At 36.9% G+C, this 22755-nt stretch overlaps 1 protein-coding gene and 2 non-coding genes across 3 annotated transcripts; all 3 read left to right on the forward strand.

Moving 5' to 3' along the window:
• The first annotated feature begins 1038 nt into the window (after positions 1-1038).
• On the forward strand, positions 1039-1111 carry TRNAV-CAC (transfer RNA valine (anticodon CAC)). Its single transcript has one exon. It is a non-coding gene; the product is annotated as a tRNA-Val (tRNA).
• A 65-nt stretch (positions 1112-1176) lies between these two features.
• On the forward strand, positions 1177-1249 carry TRNAV-CAC (transfer RNA valine (anticodon CAC)). Its single transcript has one exon. It is a non-coding gene; the product is annotated as a tRNA-Val (tRNA).
• A 12317-nt stretch (positions 1250-13566) lies between these two features.
• LOC149668653 (uncharacterized) lies at positions 13567-22384 on the forward strand. Its single transcript, XM_089840867.1, has 8 exons — positions 13567-14431; positions 16352-16472; positions 18118-18261; positions 18891-19012; positions 19093-19164; positions 19944-20053; positions 21378-21704; positions 21788-22384. The coding sequence occupies exons 1-8, from the start codon at positions 13567-13569 to the stop codon at positions 22382-22384; spliced, it is 2358 nt and encodes a 785-aa protein (XP_089696993.1).
• The last annotated feature ends 371 nt before the right edge of the window (positions 22385-22755 follow it).

Below are 22755 nucleotides of genomic sequence, written 5' to 3' on the forward strand. Positions count from 1 at the left end.
ATATACGAGATATATACGCGCCGTAACTTCGGAAACGATTGGGTCTGGTGGGACGCTAAAGATGGGGAGGAATACTCGGGACGAAATGCAGGTGGGCTACCTCAGAACTAGACCCTATTTAGCGCCATCGTGTTGGCCTAATTTTGCATACATATGCCAAAGTTATTTTAAACTATTTTGCTCACAAATAAAATTTGCAATTGAAACACTAAATTTCATATGGAGTTAATATTTAATAATTATTGCTTCAAAATTGTTGCAAAAATAATAGTGTACGTAGATGACGCTGCAATAGGGAAACACCGGTAGGGATTTATTTGAACGCGCTAGACGTCACCTAGAGTTGTTACTTCCTCTTTCAAGGACGATTGAAAAGATTAATCATTTGATTTAAAAAAATTTAATTTAACTTCTAACGCATAGTGATGAAACCAACATGATTTTACTATGTTTGAAAAAACTTACATTGATTATTAAATCTTTTCATCTTTCCCGCATAACAAATATCATTTTACGCCATAGTTAGAAGTGAAAAACATTATTTAATCAACTGTTTGATCTTAAAATGCTTTCAATTCCCTTGAAAGAGGAAGAAAGAACTCTAGCAGACGCGTCTAGTGCCTTCAAATAAATCCCTACCGGCGTTTCCCTATTGCAGCGTCATCTACGTGCATTATTATTTTATTTACAATTTCGAAACAATAATTATTCTACAGGGCCGGTAGGCCCTTGTAGATATGACTTGATACCGTTTTGTAACGTTAAAGTAATATTCACCCGCTTTTGCTAATTTCCTATGGAGATTAACATGGGTTTTTCGTGATTTTTCCCCACCGATAACTTAAAAACTACAGCGAAGATACTTTTCGGAATTATCTTAAATTAACAATTAAGTATTCAGGGTGTGCTATCAGCCAGTTTGATCTAAACAATTAAGTTTAAGTATGTTAATTTTAGTTAATTACAGAAGTACGGCTTTGACCATCGTGATTGGACATAATAATTTGCTAGATCTCTTGGAAAACTCAGTGCCACCCCGTATCTATGGTGCAGTGGTTATCACGTCCGCTTCACACGCGGAAGGTCCCAGGTTCAAGCCCTGGTTGATACATGTTTTGACCATCGTGATTGGGCGCTTGAATTAGCTAGATCTCTGGGAAAACTCAGCATTACCACGTATCTATGGTGTAGTGGTTATCACGTCCGCTTCACACACGGAAAGTCCCAGGTTCGAGCCCAGGTAGATACATGTTTTAACCATCGTGATTGGACATAATAATTAGTTAGATCTCTTGGAAAACTTAGACTTACCACGTGTCTGTGGTGTTAGTGGTTATAATAAATATTTAACAATTATTTCACTTCACTTGGTTTAATAATGTGACATAGGTAGCATACTTTTTCCCTACTTTTAAAACCATTAAACTAAGTAATATTAGAAGTTCAACAGATTGTCAAAAAAAAGATGTTAAAAGCCACTGTAAATAGTGCTTAAATGCCTAATATTTCCTTAATACTTCCAAATAATATTAGTAAATGGCGTGAATTGATCATAGAAATGGGGTTAAAGTACACCCTAAATGATGTATTTTTTGGCACTGGAAAAAACAGCATATATGGTGTTTGAATGCACCATTATATTTTGAAGTGCAAATGTATGACGGTAAAGCAAACATAATTATTCGAAATTTAATTACATTAAGACTGAAGTGACAGATATTATATAAAAACGTCTTAATTTGGACCAGGGCCGAAAAAACAAACAATATGTGTGAGGTTTATCAATTGACTGAAGTTTCAGATATTGAAATTTTTTTCTAGTTATTTTTATCCACTCAATCCTTAATCAATATTTAATTCAATCAACTGATTTTACTGTTAATCGATCTAGTCCCTCTAAATTAATTTAAAAAATTACATATCTACGCTTTTTCAAGAACAATTAATTTCATGATAAAATGTTTTCGGAAAATGTAATTGTTCTTGCAAAAGCGTAGATATGTAATTTTTTCAATTAATTTAGAGGGACTAGATCGATTAACAGTAAAATCAGTTGATTGAATTAAATAGTGATTAAGGATTGAGTGGATAAAAATAACTACAAAAAAATTTCAATATCTGAACTTCAGTCAATTGATAAACCTCACACATATCGTTTGTTTTTTCGGCCTTGGTCCAAACCAAGACGTTTTTATATTTTTTTGCTTATGTCGTTTCTTATAGGCACTATATTACGTTAGAAAATTGATTTTGGGTACTCATTCTATGTTCAAACCTCTTAATAACTTTAAAAATATCAATTTGCGAATCGCTTTATCAAGGTACATTTCTCCGATATGAGAACATTTCGTTCTTCTAAACTCTAAATTTCGCTTAATATTTAAAAAACACAAGGAATATTGCTCATTTTACCCAACCACTCAATCTTCATTAGATAATCAGATTTACGCGGGTATCTTCGTGTTCCCGAGAATTACTATATTTCCATAGGTAACTTTTAATCGTAGTAATAACGAATCCAAAATCCGCCAAATTGCGGGGTTTTTCAGCCTAATGGAAGACACTCTGTTAATTACCGTAGTTAAATCAACTTCAAATGGGGTGAACAGGGGCTTGAAATGGCTTAAATAGGGACTTGAAATGGCTTAAATAGGGACTTGAAATGGAGTAAATAGGGGGTTTGAAATGGAGTAAATAGGGGGTTTGAAATGGAGTAAATAGGGGTTTCAAATGGAGTAAATATGGGTTTCAAATGGAGTAAATAGGGACTTGAAATGGACTAAATAGGGGTTTGAAATGGAGTAAATAGGGGTTTGAAATGGCACGTTGAAATGGAGTAAATAGGGACTTGAAATGGACTGAATAGGGGTTTGAAATGGCACTTTGAAATGGAGTAAATAGGGCTTTGAAATGGAGTAAATAGGGCTTTGAAATGGAGTAAATAGGGCTTTGAAATGGAGTAAATAGGGCTTTGAAATGGAGTAAATAGGGCTTTGAAATGGAGTAAATAGGGCTTTGAAATGGAGTAATAAGGGCTTTGAAATGGAGTAAATAGGGCTTTGAAATGGAGTAAATAGGGCTTTGAAATGGAGTAAATAGGGCTTTGAAATGGAGTAAATAGGGACTTGAAATGGTGTAATAATGAGTTTGTTTTACACCTTAAATGTGGTGCTAACTATAGAAAAAATATTTAACACCTTTTTCTTTTCATTTGGTATAGTTATTTGACACACGTGGCGTAATTTTGCCTACGTTTAAGACCATTAATCTAAGTAGTAATATTAGAGTCGAACAGATTTTCCGAGAAAGATGTTAAAAATCATTATAAATGGTGCATTTATGCCTAATATTTCCTTAAAACTGGCAAATAATATTTGTAAATGGCGTGAATTTATCATAAAAATGGTATTGAAGTACATCATAAATGGTGTCATTTTTGGCACCAAAAAAAAACAGCATATATGGTGTAAGAATGCACCATTATTTTTTACAGTGTAGGGTGTATATAGCCACACAATGGAGTGTTCTTTTAAGCCTGTAAAGGAATACTTTAATACCAGAAAGGGTGTTATTCCAGAATCGAAAAGGTGTTAATTTTGTACTCAAAAGGTGACGTATTTGTAGCAGGAGAAAGTCCTCATTGGGGTGTCAAGAAACACCCTTTTTTTAAGAGTGTATGCACCTCAAAAGAAATGGTGTGTGTGTGTGTCTGTCTGTCCGTTGTTACACCCACGTGACCGCGTTCGCAGTTTGCGTATCGGAGCAAAGGTGTTCCCAATTTCCGGACCGCATTGACAGTTCACAGAAATTTGGAAAATTGTATTTCTCTCCGTTAGCTACTCTATACTTGAGTTCTCACACCACCATGATTGGTCTTCGTCCACCCCACATGAACACCAGTCTGGTACTTTTCTGGCTTCCAAAACCACCATCTTCTGTTCTTTGTCAATCCCACATTGACACCAGTCTGCACTTACACTGGCTTCTAATAACACCACCATCCACTGGTCCTCCGTCTATTCCACATAGAGATCAATCTGTGTCATTGGCCTCTACTCCTATATTATCGTTGTTTGGTTTTAGGATATACGCGGCGATCAGCTAGGGTTACGAGAGACGTCTAGCCTCCCTAAGGTGGGATCGGCCATCAAAGGTTTTCGCAATCGCGCTTTTTCCTTACTATTGTAAGGGAAACGATTTCTATATATATATCAAAATTTTTAAAAAAATAGGGTAAGAGGGGTACGCTTCAATTTAAACGTCAATATTAGCAAAGTTTGAGAAGGTAATAGGTATAACTTTATTTTAAATGATTTAACTATTATTAATGTTAATTATTGAAGATTAAAATAATTATATTCATTTAAATATTAAAGATCAACCTCTCGTGCAAAGAGAGAGATTAAATCATTGCCTCCTATATCTATCAAGGCCCGTGCATTGTGATATATTTCCTTCCTTGCCTCCTATATCTATCAAGGCCCATGCATTGCGATATATTTTTCAAAACAACAACCAAAATGGGAAGCTACTCTCAGAAACATAATAATTTCTTTTCTCTGTGTATGAAATGAAAATATGGATAATATTGCTCTCCTTCTTTAATGGTATGAATCCTTGCCCTGTCTATTAATATTTTACGTAGGAGTAATACGTTTTTAGCGAAGTCTAGAGAGGATAAACATAAGCGAGATTGTTTCGAAAAAAATACTGCTTCCACTAATGAGTTTATACTCCTTGTTACTGTTGTATAGAGTAATCATGATAAAAGCTCAAACAATTACGAGAGGACAGACCTTTTAATCATCTTGTTTTATTCTTGATAAGAATATAAAACATTTATTTTGTATCAAAAAATATTTTTGGTGTTAAGATTGCTTTAGAAAAATCTAAACGGGTAAAAAAGACATGTGTAAGCTATTTGCAGAGATGATAATTGTTTTACATGTTTTAAATGAGACTGAAGCTTCCACTATTGTGTTTATGCTCCTTGTTTGTTTGACTGAAAACCATCTAGGTGTATATAACAGTCAGACCAAAAATTTCAAAAATATATATTTTAAATCTAATAAGATACGCCCACCTAGTTGGAAATAGACCTTTTAAATTTGCGGGAGCCATTCTTGAGAATTTTTTTTTGTAGGATGTCAATTTATCTACCAGTAAATATTTGTGTTTGGAAGTTGGATATTAAGTCAAATTAAGTGGTTGTTAAGATCCATTAGGTTTTTGCCACTTCTTTTTGTAGGTATTTGATTTTTGTATGTAAAATGGAGTATAGCGAGAGAGTAGAGTTTCCAGAGAAAGTTAGAGAAACGTTTGAACAATTTACTATTTTAAAATAAACTTCCTGCAGGTTGCAAAGCAATAAAAAGCGATAGATGCATATTTAGGTAGTTTAAGAGGGTAGTGATAGTCATCTCGACACGGAGAGGTAATACGTTGGGTTTCCCAACTTTTTGTACTTGTAGCTTTATAATGTAACATATTCAAGGCTAAATAGCCTTGAACAGACCTTTTCTTAAACCCAAATCTTGGCAGATATTTCTTAGCAGCATTCCGTTTGCCTTCTATTTTGTTCGTATGGACACCCGTTTCGCAATCCTTAAAAGCAATAGAGTGATTCACCTTCATATGCACAAACTCCGGCACTTCGTCTATCGAGTCATATGCTTTCCAGCAATCCATATAGATCGTTGTACCAGGCTTGATACATCGTTTTATTATTGGAATTAAGGTGGCAGCGCTTCGGTCTTCCACAGGAACCAATGAAAAAGTCTCTCGAGTCGCGCTGCACACCACCAAACACCCAGGTACCTTGCACCCTTTGGCCCTGATGAAACTTCCTATTTCCGAACTTGCTTTCATCGATCTCAACGACTTTGCCCTCCCCTCCAATAGGTTGACTGCTCCAATGGCAGCGTGCTCCGCAACTTCCAGTAGCATGATAACCCAGTCGGAAACTGTATACTTACCTTTTTTATTTTGGTTGGTTAAACTACCATTGCGCCGAATCCCAATCAACCGAAACCAATACCATTCGACCGAAAAATCCGCACTTTGGCGGATTTACGATTCTGTCCAATGGGAAAATCCCATGCACCGAAAAACCCGCACTCCGGGTTTTTCCAGATGAAATTTAAATAAAATTAAAACAATTTAAGGCCTACGTAAAATGAGCACAACATCCAAAAATTTTCTAAATTATTATTTTAAACTGAGGATTATAAGAACAAAATATTAATAAATCAGCAAAATATGACATAATAAAACCAATTGCTAATATTTATTTATTATTATATATTATTATTATATATTATATATTATTATATATTATATATTATTATATATTAACCCATGCCCAATTGATAAGGTGCTATTTTCACTTTATCTGTATACTATTATATTATACTTTTAGAACACACGGTAATGAAAACTTCCAAAGGTCGTTTTTAATTATCATATTGTTGTATAGTCGTCAAATAATGGCGTTTCAAGGCAATAAAAATGTATTTAAAACGCTTTCATTAATAAACGACATAAATAGAAATTAAACTACATAGCTTTTTTTGGGGTCGCTTAATTCGACAAATAGCGTCGATTGAATTGTAAATACCAAATCCGCGGTTGGGCTAAATTCATTAAAAACATTGGCTGGATTCGGTCTAATGGGAATTCGGTCTAATGAAATTATGCGCAATGGGAAGATACCAAGTAGCTTGGCGGGTGTCGATGTTGAGAAGTCGTCTCATAAATCAACTCAATATAATTATTATATTCAATCGCGAGAAAACTGCGATTTAAAGAAGAAAGATAAGTCAACAATTTGCAATTTGAAGCCGGGGAAATCCTCAAAATGTGTTCAAACTTGTTTTGCCGTAAGTGCGCGGTTACAGATTCGGCCCAGTGAGCCAAGGCTTAGTGATTTTTCCGAGTCAGTGCCAGTGGGAACTGTGGTATTAGGATAATCGACTGTATCTGTGACTAAAAAGGAATTAAAACAACTAAAACTGTATTGAAGGATGCAAAAACGACATTTAATTTCGGATAAATATGTAACACACTATCATTATTAAATTTCTGAAGAGAGGAAAAAAGGTTGAAGTTAATTTTCTTTAAATTTTAAAAGCAAATTTGGCTCAAAAAAACCCAGCGCCAGAAGCCTGTCTTATAAAATTTTCACAAGATGATTCGTTCAAGAATGTCTAGAATTAAGTCGCATAGAAGCATGAATCTATATAACTATGAATATGCAGCTCTATCATATGCCCCTTCTATCATGTCGATTAGATTTGGGTGTTACCCTCCTACCTTTGACGCGTTTTGCGTACCTCTAATAGCCAATCACGAGACAGAGGAAGTGACGTTTCGAATTTACACACCCCCGGACTCCCCCTCCCTTCTCCTGCTCCTAACACTATCAGACACGTGACTGATGTCTCCTTTCGCTAAGCCCCGCCCAAACCTTATCGAGAGGTTAGACAGCGTTATATAGATTCATGATAGAAGTAAAGTAATAAATATTTCACCTAAGTCAGCTGACTTGGCAAGGCAGGGTTTAGCCCACTCGATCCTCACGGACGCTGCTCTGCAACTTGCGTCGTGTTACGCGTGATCGAGTGGGCTATGGGCAGGGTAAACAAATACGGGGCTGCCAGGCCAGGGTGGGAAATAAAGATTTTTTAAACTGGACATTGGGCCAGCGACCCCTCTGGTCTAGAATAAATAAACTTGTCCATGACCACTGACCAGGGCGCGTCGTCTGCTAAATTGAACAAGTGGATAATTACAATATATTAGCTAATGCCTGGATTCTGGAAACCCTTGAATTTTCTTAGTGGTCCTGTGGACCACTGACCCCCCCTCCGATTTAATTTTTAAACTGGTTCAGGCAATTTTTAAACTGTTCATTTGCCCTGTGCCACCGTTTTATTTCCCACGCTGTGCCAGGCTGTCTCTTACACAACAATGATGGCCATTATCCTTCATGAGAAATGCTTCCTTGTCCAGTGTGGGAAATAAGGCGATGGCACAGGGCAAATGACCAGTTTAAAAATAAAACCACGGGACCACTAACAAAATTCAAGGGTAACCAGAGTCCAGACATTAACTCAAAAAGTTTAATTGTCCAATTCCTAAATTTAGCAGACGACGAGACCTGGTCAATTATTATTATATAGCGCGAGCAGCTTGCGTCCATGAGCGCGGATCGAGTGGGCTATGCTTGCAGGCAGAAACTTTAAGAAAGGCAAATATTTAGTTATTTTCTTTAAAAATTCGTCGAAATGTCATTAAGTTATGAAGAAATTGATTAACGCAAGTTGAACAAGAAATTAATTATTTAATAAAAATTAATATTTGTTTACAGTAATTAATGATTCATTTATGTTACAATAAATTATTCATTTGTGTTGCTAAGGAAATGGCTAGATAACCATTTGTAAGATAAAGGGATAGCAAAATGACTAGGAAACGTTTTCTTAAGTTCAGGGATAATAATTATTAAAATGGATTAATGAGAACAGAACGTTAATTTATTAAAATTAATCAAAAAAAAATGGAATAATGATGGCGAAATGAATCTTTTTAAGAGATACCAAAATGGCTGTGAAACCGTTTCTTAACGTCAAGGGATAATGAAATGACTGAAAAAACCTTTTCTTAACTTCAAGGGATAACGAAATGGCTGTTCAATCGTTTCTTAACTTCAACCATAAATTTGTCAAGGTGACTGAGAGCTTGTAATGAAGTGGCGCTAGCGGAACGTCTATTCTCGTAAAGCGACAGCTGGTGAGGTTCTGTCAAAAGCTTATCATGCACTAAGTAGGAAGATGGGCTGGAAAACGTGTGAGGCCAATTCTTGCGTCGTTCTTCAACTATCAGTTATACTTAAGGAACATATCTTATAAACTTACGGTTCAAGGGATAACAAAATTGCTAGTCAACCGTTTCTTAAGTTCAAGGGATAACAAAATGGCTGGTCAACTGTTTCTTAAGCCCAAGGGATAACGAAATATAATCTAAGCTTTTGTCTGGGAAGGGATGGCCACACTAAGCATGTGCCTTGTTTACAGGTGGGTCCCTTTACAATGCATAGAGGAGCTGTAGCTAGCCCATATGCCACAGCTAACTAAGAGCGCCCTACCCTAACAATTATCGTTAACTTCTACAAATTTTGATGGAAAGGAGAAACAGTGTTAGGCCGTGGAGGAAAAATTTTAAATGGGGAGAGAACTTGCAAACTACGCAGGATTCGTTCGTAGATTGTGACCCAGTGGCACACTCCGTCATTGAACCCGGGATCCTTTTGCTGCGAGGCGAAAGGGCTAAATGCTATGCTGCCCCACCGTTTTTTAAGGCCGAGAGAAAACAAACTGGCTGGGAAACTATTTATTAAGTTCAAAAGATAACGGAATGGCTGGTCCACTGTTTCTAAAGTTCAAGGGATAACGAAATGGCTGGACAATTGTTTCTTAAGAATCATTTCTAATGTTCGAAGGACAAAACATAGTTGCGAAACCATTTCTTAAATTAAAAGAATAAAATTTGCCAAGGTCAATTATTAAGAATGGAACGTTACTTCATTAAAATGAATGATTAAGAATGGAATGTTAGTTCACTAAAATGGATTACTAAGAAAGGAACGTTACTTCATTAAAATGGATTAAAAAGAATGGATTTATGGATGAAATGGATTTATTTTAATTTTTGGGCAAGAAAATGCTTCATAAAAAAAATAGCCGAAAAATTTTAAAGATAAATATGATGATGAACTGATGATGCTACAAAAAAAAATATGTTGTAAACAAAAAGTTTTACTTGAAACTCAGAAAAGGAATTGAGGTTGTTAGAGATATTTAAAACTAAATTTCTTTTAATGAGCCCCAATTTAATAAAAGCTTTTAATTTTTAAATGTGGCTTAATACTTACAAAATATTTACAATGGTGTCTCCATTGTTGGAGCTGGTTGGGACTCCCCTCCAGTCACTTTGGAGGATGGGGGTTCTTCTCCCACCACCCCCACCACCACTTCCTCCCCCACCACTTCCACCTCCTCTTTTTCCCCCGTACCGCCTTCCTCCATCAAAACATCTACCATGTAACCTTTTATTAATCTACTATATATGCTTTAGCCTTTAACTCTTTTGGCTGTTCAGTGTGCGATATACTTTGAGACTGAACGAATTAATTTTGGTCTTACATGCAGATAATTTCTGTCCAACAATTTCTCTCAAATAACCCTCTCTAGATACTTTTATACCAATGAATATTTTTCTACCCCATTGCCAAATATTAGTACAAAATTACTTGACACCATGAAAGCCGTGGCGATAAAAGGCTCTAGCTAAGACTGCTTCGCATTAGAGCCACCTAGGAACTTAACCGGCTTTTTTAATTTCAAAAACCTTTTATTAAATTAAAAGCTCGTTTTCCTTAACGAGAACTTTAACCAAGTGCATAGGAGTTTTTAGGTGGCCCCAGGAAAAGCACTCGAAAATTGTACCTCGATTTAGCGGGAAGTCCCGCTTAATGTGCCCTGCCTTTCGGCAATTGTAGCAGGTTCGGACAAACCGCCACTGGCCCGAGTGACCGCCGCGTTTTTTGTGGCCTCTGCCACCGCGACCTCGACCGCGTTCACCTCCACCCGCACCTCCACGTCCTCTTTTGCCACCAACTTCATTAAAATATGCGTTGGTGACAGTGATGTTTTTGCCTTCCATTACTCGACTAAACCGACAAACAAGAAATTTCATTTTATATTGATTACTTTCTATCTAGTTTTAAATTTCACAATAAATTTCAACAGTTTAACTTTAAATTTTATGACTTAGTTTCAAAAACCGTTAATTAATATTATTAACCATTAAAAATACAGTTCAAAACATACTTACGAGGTTAGCAAGCAAGGGTTTCAGACAGAAAAAACAAGTATATTCCCGCCAAAAATTCCCGCCCTAGGAACAGTAACATGGAGCAATTAAACTACGGGGAGTGAAGACTTTATTTCACAGCAACATTTCCACCTATATTTCTCCATGCTACTACAACAGACTCCAGAAGGCGGTAATTTTTTTATTGTTTGCTTTTGGGCGGGAATTTCTCGTTTACTCCTAGTATTAGCAGTTTACCAACTCGTTATCTTATAATTCTCAAGACTTGTAAGACAATTTCAATTGCCACGAATCTTAAATATTAAGATTTAAAAGGTTTTATATAATCTAGTAATTAATTACCTTTGGTTTTTATTTACCTATTGTAACAATAACTATTATTCTGATTCCAGATTGTGAAACTATTCACTCTTTGCCTTAATTCTTAGGGTTCACTTTCCCTTGTAATTACATTTATTATTATTATTATTATTATTATTCAAACTGTATTTTTTTTCTTTTTACGATTTGCAATTCTGTCAGAGTTTTTTTTTGACACTGGGTTCTTCCTGTGCGCCCAAAAGGTTCTCTGTGCCTTTTATTTTGCCAATTCTTTGTGTTTGGTAAGTGGGTTCTCTGTGTTCCCAATAACTGGATTTCTTTGTGTATCCAAAGTGCAAATTCCAGTGTGGAATTAAGGTATCTTTGTGACCTATTGCAATCTGTGTCAAATACGGTACTATTTGTACTTTTTGAAACTCTACAGAAATTGAAAAAATTTGCTCTTTTGCGTCCATTAAGAAATTTTGAAATGGTTTCTCAGAAGAGACTTAGGAAAAAAAAATGGCGTGAATTAAACCAAAAGAAAATAGCTGAAGCTAAGTTAAAATTACTTGTTCAAAGGAAAGCTTCGCAAAAAAAGCAAGCTAAACGACTTAGTAACAAGAAGTACTATTTGAAAAACAAAGATAATTTTCTTAGAAAAAGTAAATCAACGCTATGTACAGAAAAATGTGGTAAAAGGGCTATGGCACCAGGTGGCACCACTAATGTTGGTTTTTGCTAAAAAAAATAAAACCCAAACCTAAACCAACTAAACAAGATAAATTTAGTTTTGCGAAAACGCTCCTCAATGCGGGGATTTTCAAAACGAAAAACCAAAAAATTATAGCCGAAAGCTATAAAACGTTTCTAGTCAAACGTCTCACTGAAAGATTGGCGGCGTCAAAGTCTTTTGACACCGAGACCAAAAATAGACGCACGAAGTCTATCTCTCACAAGCTAAAATGCCAAGTGCTAGCTGGTAAATATTGCATTTAAAAAGGCAATTATATTACCACGCCCAACTAACGGGGGTTGTTAGTGAATTTAAGGATTTTGTTGAGAAAATCAAAGAAATTGGGTCCATTGATAGTAATCATTTGGCAGAAGTTGTGGGTGGGAAAAGGCTTCACAATAGCGTGAAAGAGGCCTATTTCCATGAAACTTCCTATTATCTGATGGGAAATAATGGAAAAATATTGAAAACTGACGATGAGTCACATTTCGGCAAAATTTTTCAATTGGATTCTGATGGTCGTGTACGAAAAGTTCTGAGAGACCGTGCTACCAGTTCGACTAAAGAATTGTTTGTTGACGAAATGGGAAATTTCGTTGACATTAAAACAATAACGCAACTAATAACGTTGAACGAGTTTTACAAGTTAATGAGTCGAGAATTGTTACGAATCTTTTCAAAATTGTTGAAACTGAAGAGAAGAATCCGAAAGCAAATTTTGGGATCAATGAAGGGGGTTTATTGAAACCTAAAGCAAAACTGTATACTGGGAATGCAGTGATATTTGTAATGTTCGAACTCGAGCCATTGCAAAAGTACTAGCTTTCATAAAAACAGTTGCCAATGCTAATGAAAAATCTTTGACTAAAATTTTTGAGTCTGATTTGGACCTTTGTGAATTAAGAAAAGAATTTTGCAAAAAATCAAACGTGTTTATACCACCAGATGGGGACGAAGTAGTGGTGAGAATAGTTCCGTTCCTAGGACACAACTCTTACTGCACTGATAGCGAAGAGTGCCAAAGTAATTTGCGTTCTTTCGCTGAATTGGCTCCACATTATTCGGGAATTAGAACTATTCTGAATAAGATGTATCAAGTCAAAGCCTTGCTCAAAGCGTTAACTAAAATTTCAACTGAAATTGAAAGTGGTGATTACGATTCTCTGACGAATGTCATGGTGCAATCGAGAAAAATCCTAGCCACACGTGGGAAAAATTTAAATAACGAACAAAATAATGCTCCCACAGGAAGCATTAACGCTCCTCGGCCGACTCTCGATGAAAGTGAAATCTTGAGTCTTTACTGATATATATGTTACTTTAGTGTACTATAATATGGCCAAATGGCGTTGTAAGCATAAGCAGTTGGGTCCCCGTGACTCGCCACAACGCGCATTAACCAGTATTGTTTTGTTATGATCGACGCCTAGTCGATGTCTAAATGTATGCCGAATAAGATTAAAGTTTATCTTAACATTAAAGGACAGTGCACAATTATTTAACCAACTAAATAAGGTTAAGCAAGTTTTGATATTCTAACAAAATAAATAAAGAATATTACATGGTGTCAGAGTCAACTTTCGATCCCCCACCTTTCGTTACGGTAAGCCTTGGCTTGTTCTTGTTACTGCGTCATTATGAAACCGCCGCCGACATTCGTACCTGGGGAGTCTCCTTCTTCATCGTGGGTGCTCTGGCAGGAAGCCTTTGGCCTTTACGCCGATATTGAAGCCCTGAGCGCTAAGCCTGTGAGTCTCCAACGCTCTTATTTTTTGCATTCCATCGGTTTGGAAGGGCGTGAGCTGTTAAAAACTATAACCATTCCGCAACAAGGAGATGCTCGTACAGTGGAAATTCTTATGGATGCTTTGAGTTTATATTACAGACCTTATAAAAATCGCACATACCATAGGCATCAATTTCATGAAGTTTCACAAGGTAGTCGTAGCATAGATGAATTTGTAGCTGAGCTTAAAACGAAAGCACGAGACTGCGAATTCGATACACAGGAGGGATCTCTAATCGTTGACAGAATGATCGGAGGTCTAAGAAGTTCGGAATTAAGTGAGAAGCTACTACAAGAGGCAAATTTATCATTGGCTCTGGCTATAGATTTGGGCCGATCCTACGAACGTTCTAAAGAACAAGCTACAGAGTTAGGAGCGTCTTCACAATTAGCCGTAGACATGTTATCTAAAAATAAACAGTCAAACAATGGAAATAAGAAATTTCAGCAATCTAGAAGAAAGGTATCAGCTGTGCAGAAGCCACAGACGCAAGGGTCTAACACACATTTCCAAAAACCCTGTTACAAGTGTGGACGATTCCATAAAATAAAAGAGTGTCCAGCCTTTGAGAAGCGTTGCAACAACTGTAACGTACTTAATAATTTTTCAAGTGTTTGTAGGAAGGCTAAACAAATACACACCTTGGATATAAATGAGTCGGAAGATGACGAGGAAACAGAAGATAACCTATTTGTTGGAGCTTTGACGCTTGATAGTTGAAGACAAGACCGGTCTAACATGACAGCTAATATCACTATAGAAGATCAATTAGTAACTTGTAAAATAGATACCGGGTCCCAGGTTAATCTGCTTCCACTGGAGATTTATAATTCCTTGACGTCACGACCAAAACTGCAAGCTTCTGACGTAACGATTTCAGCATTTACCGGGCACAAAGTAAACGTTCTCGGAAAATGCAACCTGATGTGCCAAAATAGAAGTTTACAAGCCTCAGTCCCATTCTATATATCCAAGGTCAGCTCGACAGCTTTGATTGGTGCTAAAACTTCAGTCGATCTACACTTAATCGCTAGATTAGACAACATAACCACAACTCCAGAAACTAAAGCAAAGCTGGCAGAAACTATTATAGTCCAGTGCAATTAGACGAAAAATGGCATTGACCTAGAACGAATTAGGGACAAGCAAATCGCGACGGAAATGCGAAGTACTAGTGGTTCTTGTTAAGGGAAAAAAATTTTCCGGACTTCCGGTTGGGGGAAGGCACTTAAAAATGGCCGCCATTTTGAAATTTTCGGTTTTTCGGGTTTAACGCCGAACTCGTTGCTCATATCAAAAAATGTGTTCCAACATTAAAGATGGGGAATATAAAACTATCTAATGGTATATGAATTGATGTCCTGCGAATACCCATTCGAAAGATAGACCGATTTTTGTGATACGCCATTTTGAATTTTCGATGTTACCTGCAAATCTTCTTTTGAAATTTGGAAAAGAACATGCGACATATATGGGAAAAGAAATGATACTCTTTATTTTATTTATATTTCATCAAAAATATCATTTTCATCTTCGGACAAGTCTTTATATGCATTTAAACAAGAAACCCCATTGCACTCCCCGCACATCGCAGAGCATTTCAAGTCGAATTTTCGACACGAACATGCTTTGCCACAGTTTGTGGCCTTACAACCGCAAAAAATTAGTTTTAATATGCTTGCGGGTGCTGGTGAGTTTTCAAAATAAATGGGTACTAGTTCATTGCTTTTATTTAGTTCCCATCCCCATTCTTTGGGATTTAGTGTATTACCCAACCATTCTTGCGTTTGTAGGTATACTCTTAAAATGTGTTGCTGAGCAGCTGATGTCGTCGGAGGTAGGGAAGCCAGTTCGAAGTTAGACTTCAATATTTGTTTGGCAACTACCTTGTTGTATTGCAAGTATCTTTGCTTGTTTAGTGTCTTGGTCTTCGGTGCCGCCCCATACAATTTTAGAAAAAGGTCTTCGCCAATTTGCTTCAGATCTTCCATATTTGCATTTTTATCATTGAAAGCCAAGCATCGTTCAACTAGATCAGAATTACTTTTAAGTAGTTTTAAAATTTGCAGTTTTCCTTTCTTATAAATTGCCGAAGTAGTATCGCAACCAGAGAATGCGTGAAGAAACGGAAATATTTCGGCTAGTCCTCCAAGTTTGCAACGAAGCTCATATATGTCGGTGACTCTATCAGCTTTGGAATTTTTTCCTGGTCGTATCATGAAAAAATGGTTCTCTGTTGCATGGTATACCAGAAGTACCATTATGTCAGTATCATCTGCCACCACAAATACCAAGTTTTCACGAGTCTTGCATTTTAGTGATGTTGACACTATGACCGTGTCTGCATCAGACTTGGCTTGAACCACGGATATGTTTGCTGAAATCATCTTACGAGATAAGTTTGCAACAAAGGATTTCTTGTTCTGAATATTGGCTAAGAAGTCCGATTGATTAACAGTGTTAATGATATCATCTTGAATTATGACTACTGGTGATTTCTTGGTTGTTCTTCTTGTTTGTTCTTGACATTTTGTACTAAGATTATTTTCTTCATAACCATCAAAAACCACTGTGCTATTTTCTCCGTAGTGGTATGTCACGTATCTAACATACTGACTGTAAATTTCGCCATAAGTTGAGGGTCTTTGCCAAACAACTTTATGCAGTAGGTGTCCACCGTCTACAACGCAGCAGATTTGTTCACCTTTAGGAAGCAATGAACTAGATTTTTCAATTTTGTCAACTTCCTTTAAGAGGTTTGATTTTATCCCTTTTCTTAAGAAACCATCTACAAAAAGAGATGGTGGGTAAGATGCTAGTTCGAATTCAAAGCAATGTTCGAGATCATCTGGGGATTTACTGGTACACAAAATCCGGTTAAACAGTTGTAGAGGATTTACCAGTACTAGATCATTTTTAATCTTTATGGTTTTGCTGTTGGTTATGTTAAGAGTTTTCACTCGATCCAATCTACGAAATTTGACGTCCGCCATTTTTTTCCCCAAGGCATTTTGCATCAATTTGTCACCCACCTCTTTAGTCATGTCGCAATTAATTTCGTCTTCAGCAACTCGTCCGCTTGACAGAGAAACAAGTTTCGGTCCGAGTTCTTTATTAAACGGAGAATGATCTTCAAACCAGTTCTCAAACCGCTCCAGATCTTTTTGGTCACGAAGACGCCGGGAACTTCTTAGATCTACGTGCTGCTCGCTTGTAGATGCTATAACACCAGTTAACCTCTCCGAAGCATTGCTTACATCGGAACAATGGGGCATTGTTGTTACCCATTTAGCATGTGAAGAATTGCTTAACCCTCTACCTTGAGTAAGTCCGCCAGATGTTTTCATGGAACGCATGAGATTTTGTTCAATAATCATATCGATCCAAGTTCCCGACCAAAGGTTTCTGTTCGGCGAATTGTAAACATACCTTGTTTAGAAAACTTTTCATCGAGGGGTCGGACGTTTGTCATTTTAGTGTACGGGATTTTGAGATTTCAAGATTTTGACAAAGATTTTGAGATTTTGCCCCAGATTTTGAGATTCTGACTCAGATTTTAGAAATCTGGAAATCTAGTCCAAGATTTTAAGATTTCGGGATTTTAAAGGAGATTTTCAGATTTTGAACGCGATTTTCAGATTTCGAAGATTTCGGGATTTTGTTCAGGATTTTCAGATTTTGAAGGAGATTTCGGGATTTTGAAGGAGATTTTCAGATTTTGAAGGAGATTTATAGATTTCGAGGAGATTTTCGGATTTTGATATTTTAGGATGAGATTTTGATATTTTAGGATGAGATTTTGATATTTTAGGATGAGATTTTGATATTTTAGGATGAGATTTTGATATTTTAGGATGAGATTTCGGGATTTTACGTTAAGATTTCGGGATTTCTAGATTTTAATGTGAGATTTCGGGATTTTAGGTGAAGATTTCGGGATTTTCAGATTTTAAAATAGGGATTTCGGGATTTTCAGATTTTAAAATAGGGATTTTGGGATTTGTAGATTTTGACGTGAGATTTTAAGATTTTTAGATTTTGACGTGAGATTTCGGGATTTCGAGATTTTCGAGAGAGATTTTAAACAGATTTCAAACGAAGTGTACGGGATTTTGACAAACGTCCGACCCCTCGCTTTTCATAGTCACGTTTCAGTTTTTCCATTTGGTTGAGGTAAATTAGAGATGACTTAGCATAATTCAGGTGACCACTTGCCCAAAAATAAGGAACCATTTCCGAAACACAGAAGAGATGCATGTCCCAGTTTCCACTTCTCTCAGCGTGAATAAACAGCTTGACAATTTCCACCATGTACCAAAACTGTTTCCACAACCTTCCAGTTCTGCTTTCTTCAGCACATTTAGCTATTTCGGATTCAAATTTATAATGGATCTTTCTCAGGACTTCATTTTCTGCATTTTCGACCGTGGGATTCGCGTATATTAATTGCAATTCTTCTAGTGACAGGTCTTCTAATCCGCATTGCTTCAGTATTAATAAAGTCAAAGCATGTTGCGTTAGAAAATTAGCCCTGATAGATCTTGAGTAGGCGTGACCACTAAGCATGTGTACCACAGTATTTTTAGCGTAAACCGTTTTCCATAGCTCTTCAAGGCCACTGGAACCCATTACATAGCCAATTGAGCCCAGAAAAGACATAACTGTATGAAAGGCGCCAAGGCGAACGATAACTCCAACAATTGGGTCATTCTTTTCAACCGATTCAACTACTTCAACCGCTTTAAAAAATAATGGCTGATCAAAGGTAACCAAACAATGCTTTTGGTTTTGTTTTTGACACATTTTCTTGGCGTAGCTAAGGGCAGTGTAAATGGTGTTTACGTTTCCTGGATCCAAGTTTATAAATGGTAAGGCGAGGATCCTAGTTGTAGAGAATTCAGAAGCAGAAGCGGCGATGCTCATATATCCATTCCAAGATACAGTGCCGTCTTTGCTAAAATACTTTCCAGAAGCCCATAATGTGTTGATGTGTCTGGTGCTCTTAACTATTTCAGTGCTTTCCAAACTAAATTCTAAGGCATTTACTCGAATCTCCCCAATTGCATTTGAAGAGGTCCTTTTAAAAGCCTTAACAGGCATGTTTCCAAACTTTCGAATTTCTGTAGCGCTAAATGGACTTTTCGGTCTTGGAATTTCTTGCTTCACTTGGGCAGATTGTTCTGTGGTAACACAAACCACTCCTCCCATGGAGTGAAAAGTGTCGTGCACATCCAGGGTTCGGATATTGAAGTCAGCATTATCGAATATGAATTGTATGAAAGCTTCTTTTTCATAGGTGATTTGTGAGTGAATGACAGCGGCGGATTCAAATTTCAATGCTTCTTTATATGAAGCGCAAAACCCAAGTTTCGATAGAATGTCTATCAAATGTTTCGAAGCGAATTTTCTGTGAAGGTGAATGGATAAACCGACAAGAACTGGCGAGACGTAAGACCGTGCTCTTACAACTGACATTATTGAGTTTGACAAGGCTGTTGCTTTAACAATCTTTGACTTATCATTATCATTGATGCCTAATAATGTCCTCATCAGGATTTCCAAAGTTTCTGGGATGTCATTCTTACCGCCAGTAGTGATATCGTTGTAGGATGGATAAGTATCACATTTGCAAACCCTCAAACGTATATCTTCACGCACTATTTTAGCAGCTGATTCGACAATTCTTTTCCGTTCCTCTGTTTCGTTTTCGTTTCTATCTTTGTACCATTCTTTATTAATTGCTTTTCCCATGGTGCCTTAGAAACACAAAATATTATTTTCGCCAATGTTTTCTGTAATGACAATGTTGCCTCCAAAGAAAGCTTTTAATCGGCTCTTAAGGTGCTTGAAAGTCCAAATTTCGTCGTCTATATAAACAGTGATGTATATGTCTATATTTTTATACGTTTAAATTTATTATTAAGAAAACAAGATTTAAATACCATCCGTAATGTAGGACTTCATTTCTTGTTGTAATTCTTTTATGGAAAACTGACATCTATCCTTTGAATTTAAAAGAAAAGAACAAAGCTTGTGGAACGCTTCCTCTCTAACATCACATTTTGGTCTTCCCGGTGCATGTTTTGAAGGTGCTTTAAAAAATTGCTTGTAGCATTTAACATGGTACCTAGCTTCAGCCGCTACCAAGTCGATGCATGAAATAGATCGTCTATGAACTTCGTTTCCCCATTCATCACCTCGTTCTTTGCATTTATTTTCAATTGAAGATTTAATTTCAAGAGTAGAAACCAGACGTATGGAACTACTTCTTTCATTCTTTCCCAATTGCAATTTCTTCGCGCAAAAGATACAATCTTCTTTAAAGTTAAAATCAGGCGTAAGAGTTCTAGTTTCTGCTGCTGTAGGAGAAGTTGATGGTTCACTCCTGTTTTTAAATATCTCTCTATACTGTCCTTTCTAGTATAGTTAACACGACATTTCTGATGCACTAATAGTGACTCCAGTCGGCCTAAAACGTCATCAAATTTTTCGTCACCCCGAGCAACACTCGCGTTAATAATCGTCTGTATTCCTTTTTTTTTTCACAATAACTGTTTTTTGGCTTGATAATGGCGCGGCACAAATAACACACGTTTCGTTATCCATTATGAATATTATACTAATGCTATTCGCGTAAGTAAAACTTATAGTCCCTAAACAAATTTAAGATATTTTAGCGCACAAATAGCAACGCTGCATCTTGGATCCGTATTCAAGATCGAACTGAAAAAATTTCTTGGGAACCAGAGGGTGAGTGTTTAAACTATAAACACAGAAAATCCATAATAGCAGCTATATAATAAAAGGCTATGTTAGACGGTGAAGTTTGAGCGGGACGGTTTACATAGGAAGTTTCAAAATACATTAACAAGTAATAAAACTCGGAAAGAGGCAATACTCATAGTCGAAAATCCCCTTTTTGTGACGAAACGCCACCAAGGTAATTTTGAACATTTTCCTGGCGGGGTTATCTGCCATTGGCAACACTGGAGCGTCCTCAAAGGATGGCCACCATTCAAAGTGGATGTTGGACTTCGCCGCATTCTATCGACTAGAACTATAACTGCTAGAGGGCATTATAAAATAAAACGGGCAATGGCATTGTAGACCCTTTTATTTTTTAACATCTACGTGTCGAAAATTCGACTTGAAATGCTCTGCGATGTGCGGGGAGTGCAATGGGGTTTCTTGTTTAAATGCTTTAAAGACTTGTCCGAAGATGAAAATGATATTTTTGATGAAATATAAATAAAATAAATAGTATAATTTCTTTTCCCATATATGTCGCATGTACTTTTCCAAATTTCAAAAGAAGATTTGCAGGTAACATCGAAAATTCAAAATGGCGTATCACAAAAATGGGTCTATCTTTCGAATGGATATTCGTAGGACATCAATTCATATACCATTAGATAGAATTTTATATTCTCCATCTTTAATGTTGGAACACATTTTTTGATATGAGAGACGAGTTCGGCGTTAAACCCGAAAAACCGAAAATTTCAAAATGGCGGCCATTTTTAAGTGCCTTCCCCCAACCGGAAGTCCGGAAAATTTTTTCCCTTAACAAGAACCACTAGTACTTTGCATTTCCGTCGCGATTTGCTTGTCCCTAATTTGTTCTAGGTCCAACTCTAATTGCACTGGGCTATTAGTCCTAGATTCAAGATCTTCTAGAACAATATAAAGATATTTTTGAAGGACTGGGTGAACTGAAACGGGTGCATACCATTAGACTACAAAAAGATGCAATTCCATACGTCGCAGCGCCTAGAAAAATACCGTTAGCGCTTCAAGACAAAGTCAAGACGGAATTGGATCGCATGGAAAAGATCGGAGTTATTCGGAGAATAGATGAGCCTACGGAATGGGTTCACCCAATCGTGGTGGTATCCAGACCAAATGGAACGGTTCGAATTTGCATGGATCCAAGAGAGCTAAATAAATTTATACTGAGAGAGCATCATTCCATGCCGACACAAGAAACGGTTTAACGCAAATAGAAGCAGCTACCTTATTCACAGTACTAGACGCTTCGGATGCTTTTTGGCAAATTAAATTAGATGAAGAGAGTTCTAAACTCTGCACGATAGCCACACCGTTTGGAAGATATTCTTTTCTTCGACTTAGCTTTGGATTAGCAAGTGCACCTGAAGTATTACAAAAAGCGGTGCAAGAAATTATCTCGGGTTTGGATAATTGTACAAATTTCTACGACGACATTATTATTCGAGGCATAGATAATAAACAGCACGATGACGTGTTAGAAGCGCTACTTCAACGAGCAAGAGCCGCCAATTTCAAATTTAATAAGAAAAAGAGAGTTATCTCTACTCCAGAAGTCAAGTTTTTAGGACATACGATATCCGGAGCGGGTATCAAGATAAACCAAAGTCGACTTGAAGCGATTCAAGCAATAAGTTCGCCAAGTAACTTAAAGGAACTGCAGACATTCTTGGGCATAGTCACATACGTATCTCGATTTGTAGCCAACTTGTCAGAAAAGACTGCGTATCTCAGAACCCTATTGAAAACTAAATCCCAATGGATATGGGACTCCCAAGCTGAACAAGTTTTTCAAGATTTAAAGCGGATCATATGCAGTGCAGATGTTTTGCAACTTTATGACCCTAAAAAAGACATTGTTCTTTCCGTGGATGCGAGTTGATATGGTCTTGGGTTTGCCATGCTACAAGATAAGAAACCCGTCGCATACGCTTCTACCTCGCCATCACCTACACAGATGCGATATGCTCAAATCGAGAAAGAAATGTTGGCAGTTACAACAGCGTGCGAGAAGTTTCACTATTACGTTTATGGTCGCAATTTTACCATTCAAACGGATCACAAACCCCTGCTTGCCATTGTGAAAAAAACCCATGGATGCTATATCACCTCGATTACAAAGAAAGCTGCTTCGATTGATGCGATATCAATTTCAACTCGAGTACGTTCCAGGTTCTCAGCTCTTGATAGCGGATGCGTTGTCAAGAAACCCAATTAAAACAGACCTGGTGAACACCGATTATTTGGACTGTG

Source organism: Phalangium opilio, unplaced genomic scaffold, assembly GCF_054372755.1.
Source record: "Phalangium opilio isolate 3A_F unplaced genomic scaffold, DU_Popi_V2 ptg000055l_1, whole genome shotgun sequence".
NCBI lineage: Eukaryota > Metazoa > Arthropoda > Arachnida > Opiliones > Phalangiidae > Phalangium > Phalangium opilio.

What these genes read in the sequence shown, in the direction of transcription:
- LOC149668653 (XM_089840867.1), top strand. Translation starts at nt 13,567, where the DNA reads ATGAAACCGCCGCCGACATTCGTACCTGGGGAGTCTCCTTCTTCATCG. An exon ending in TGGAGCTTTGACGCTTGATA is followed by an intron (nt 14,432 to 16,351) that starts GTTGAAGACAAG and finishes TTTCGCCATAAG; the next exon opens with TTGAGGGTCTTTGCCAAACA. An exon ending in CCATGCCGACACAAGAAACG is followed by an intron (nt 21,705 to 21,787) that starts GTTTAACGCAAA and finishes TTAGATGAAGAG; the next exon opens with AGTTCTAAACTCTGCACGAT.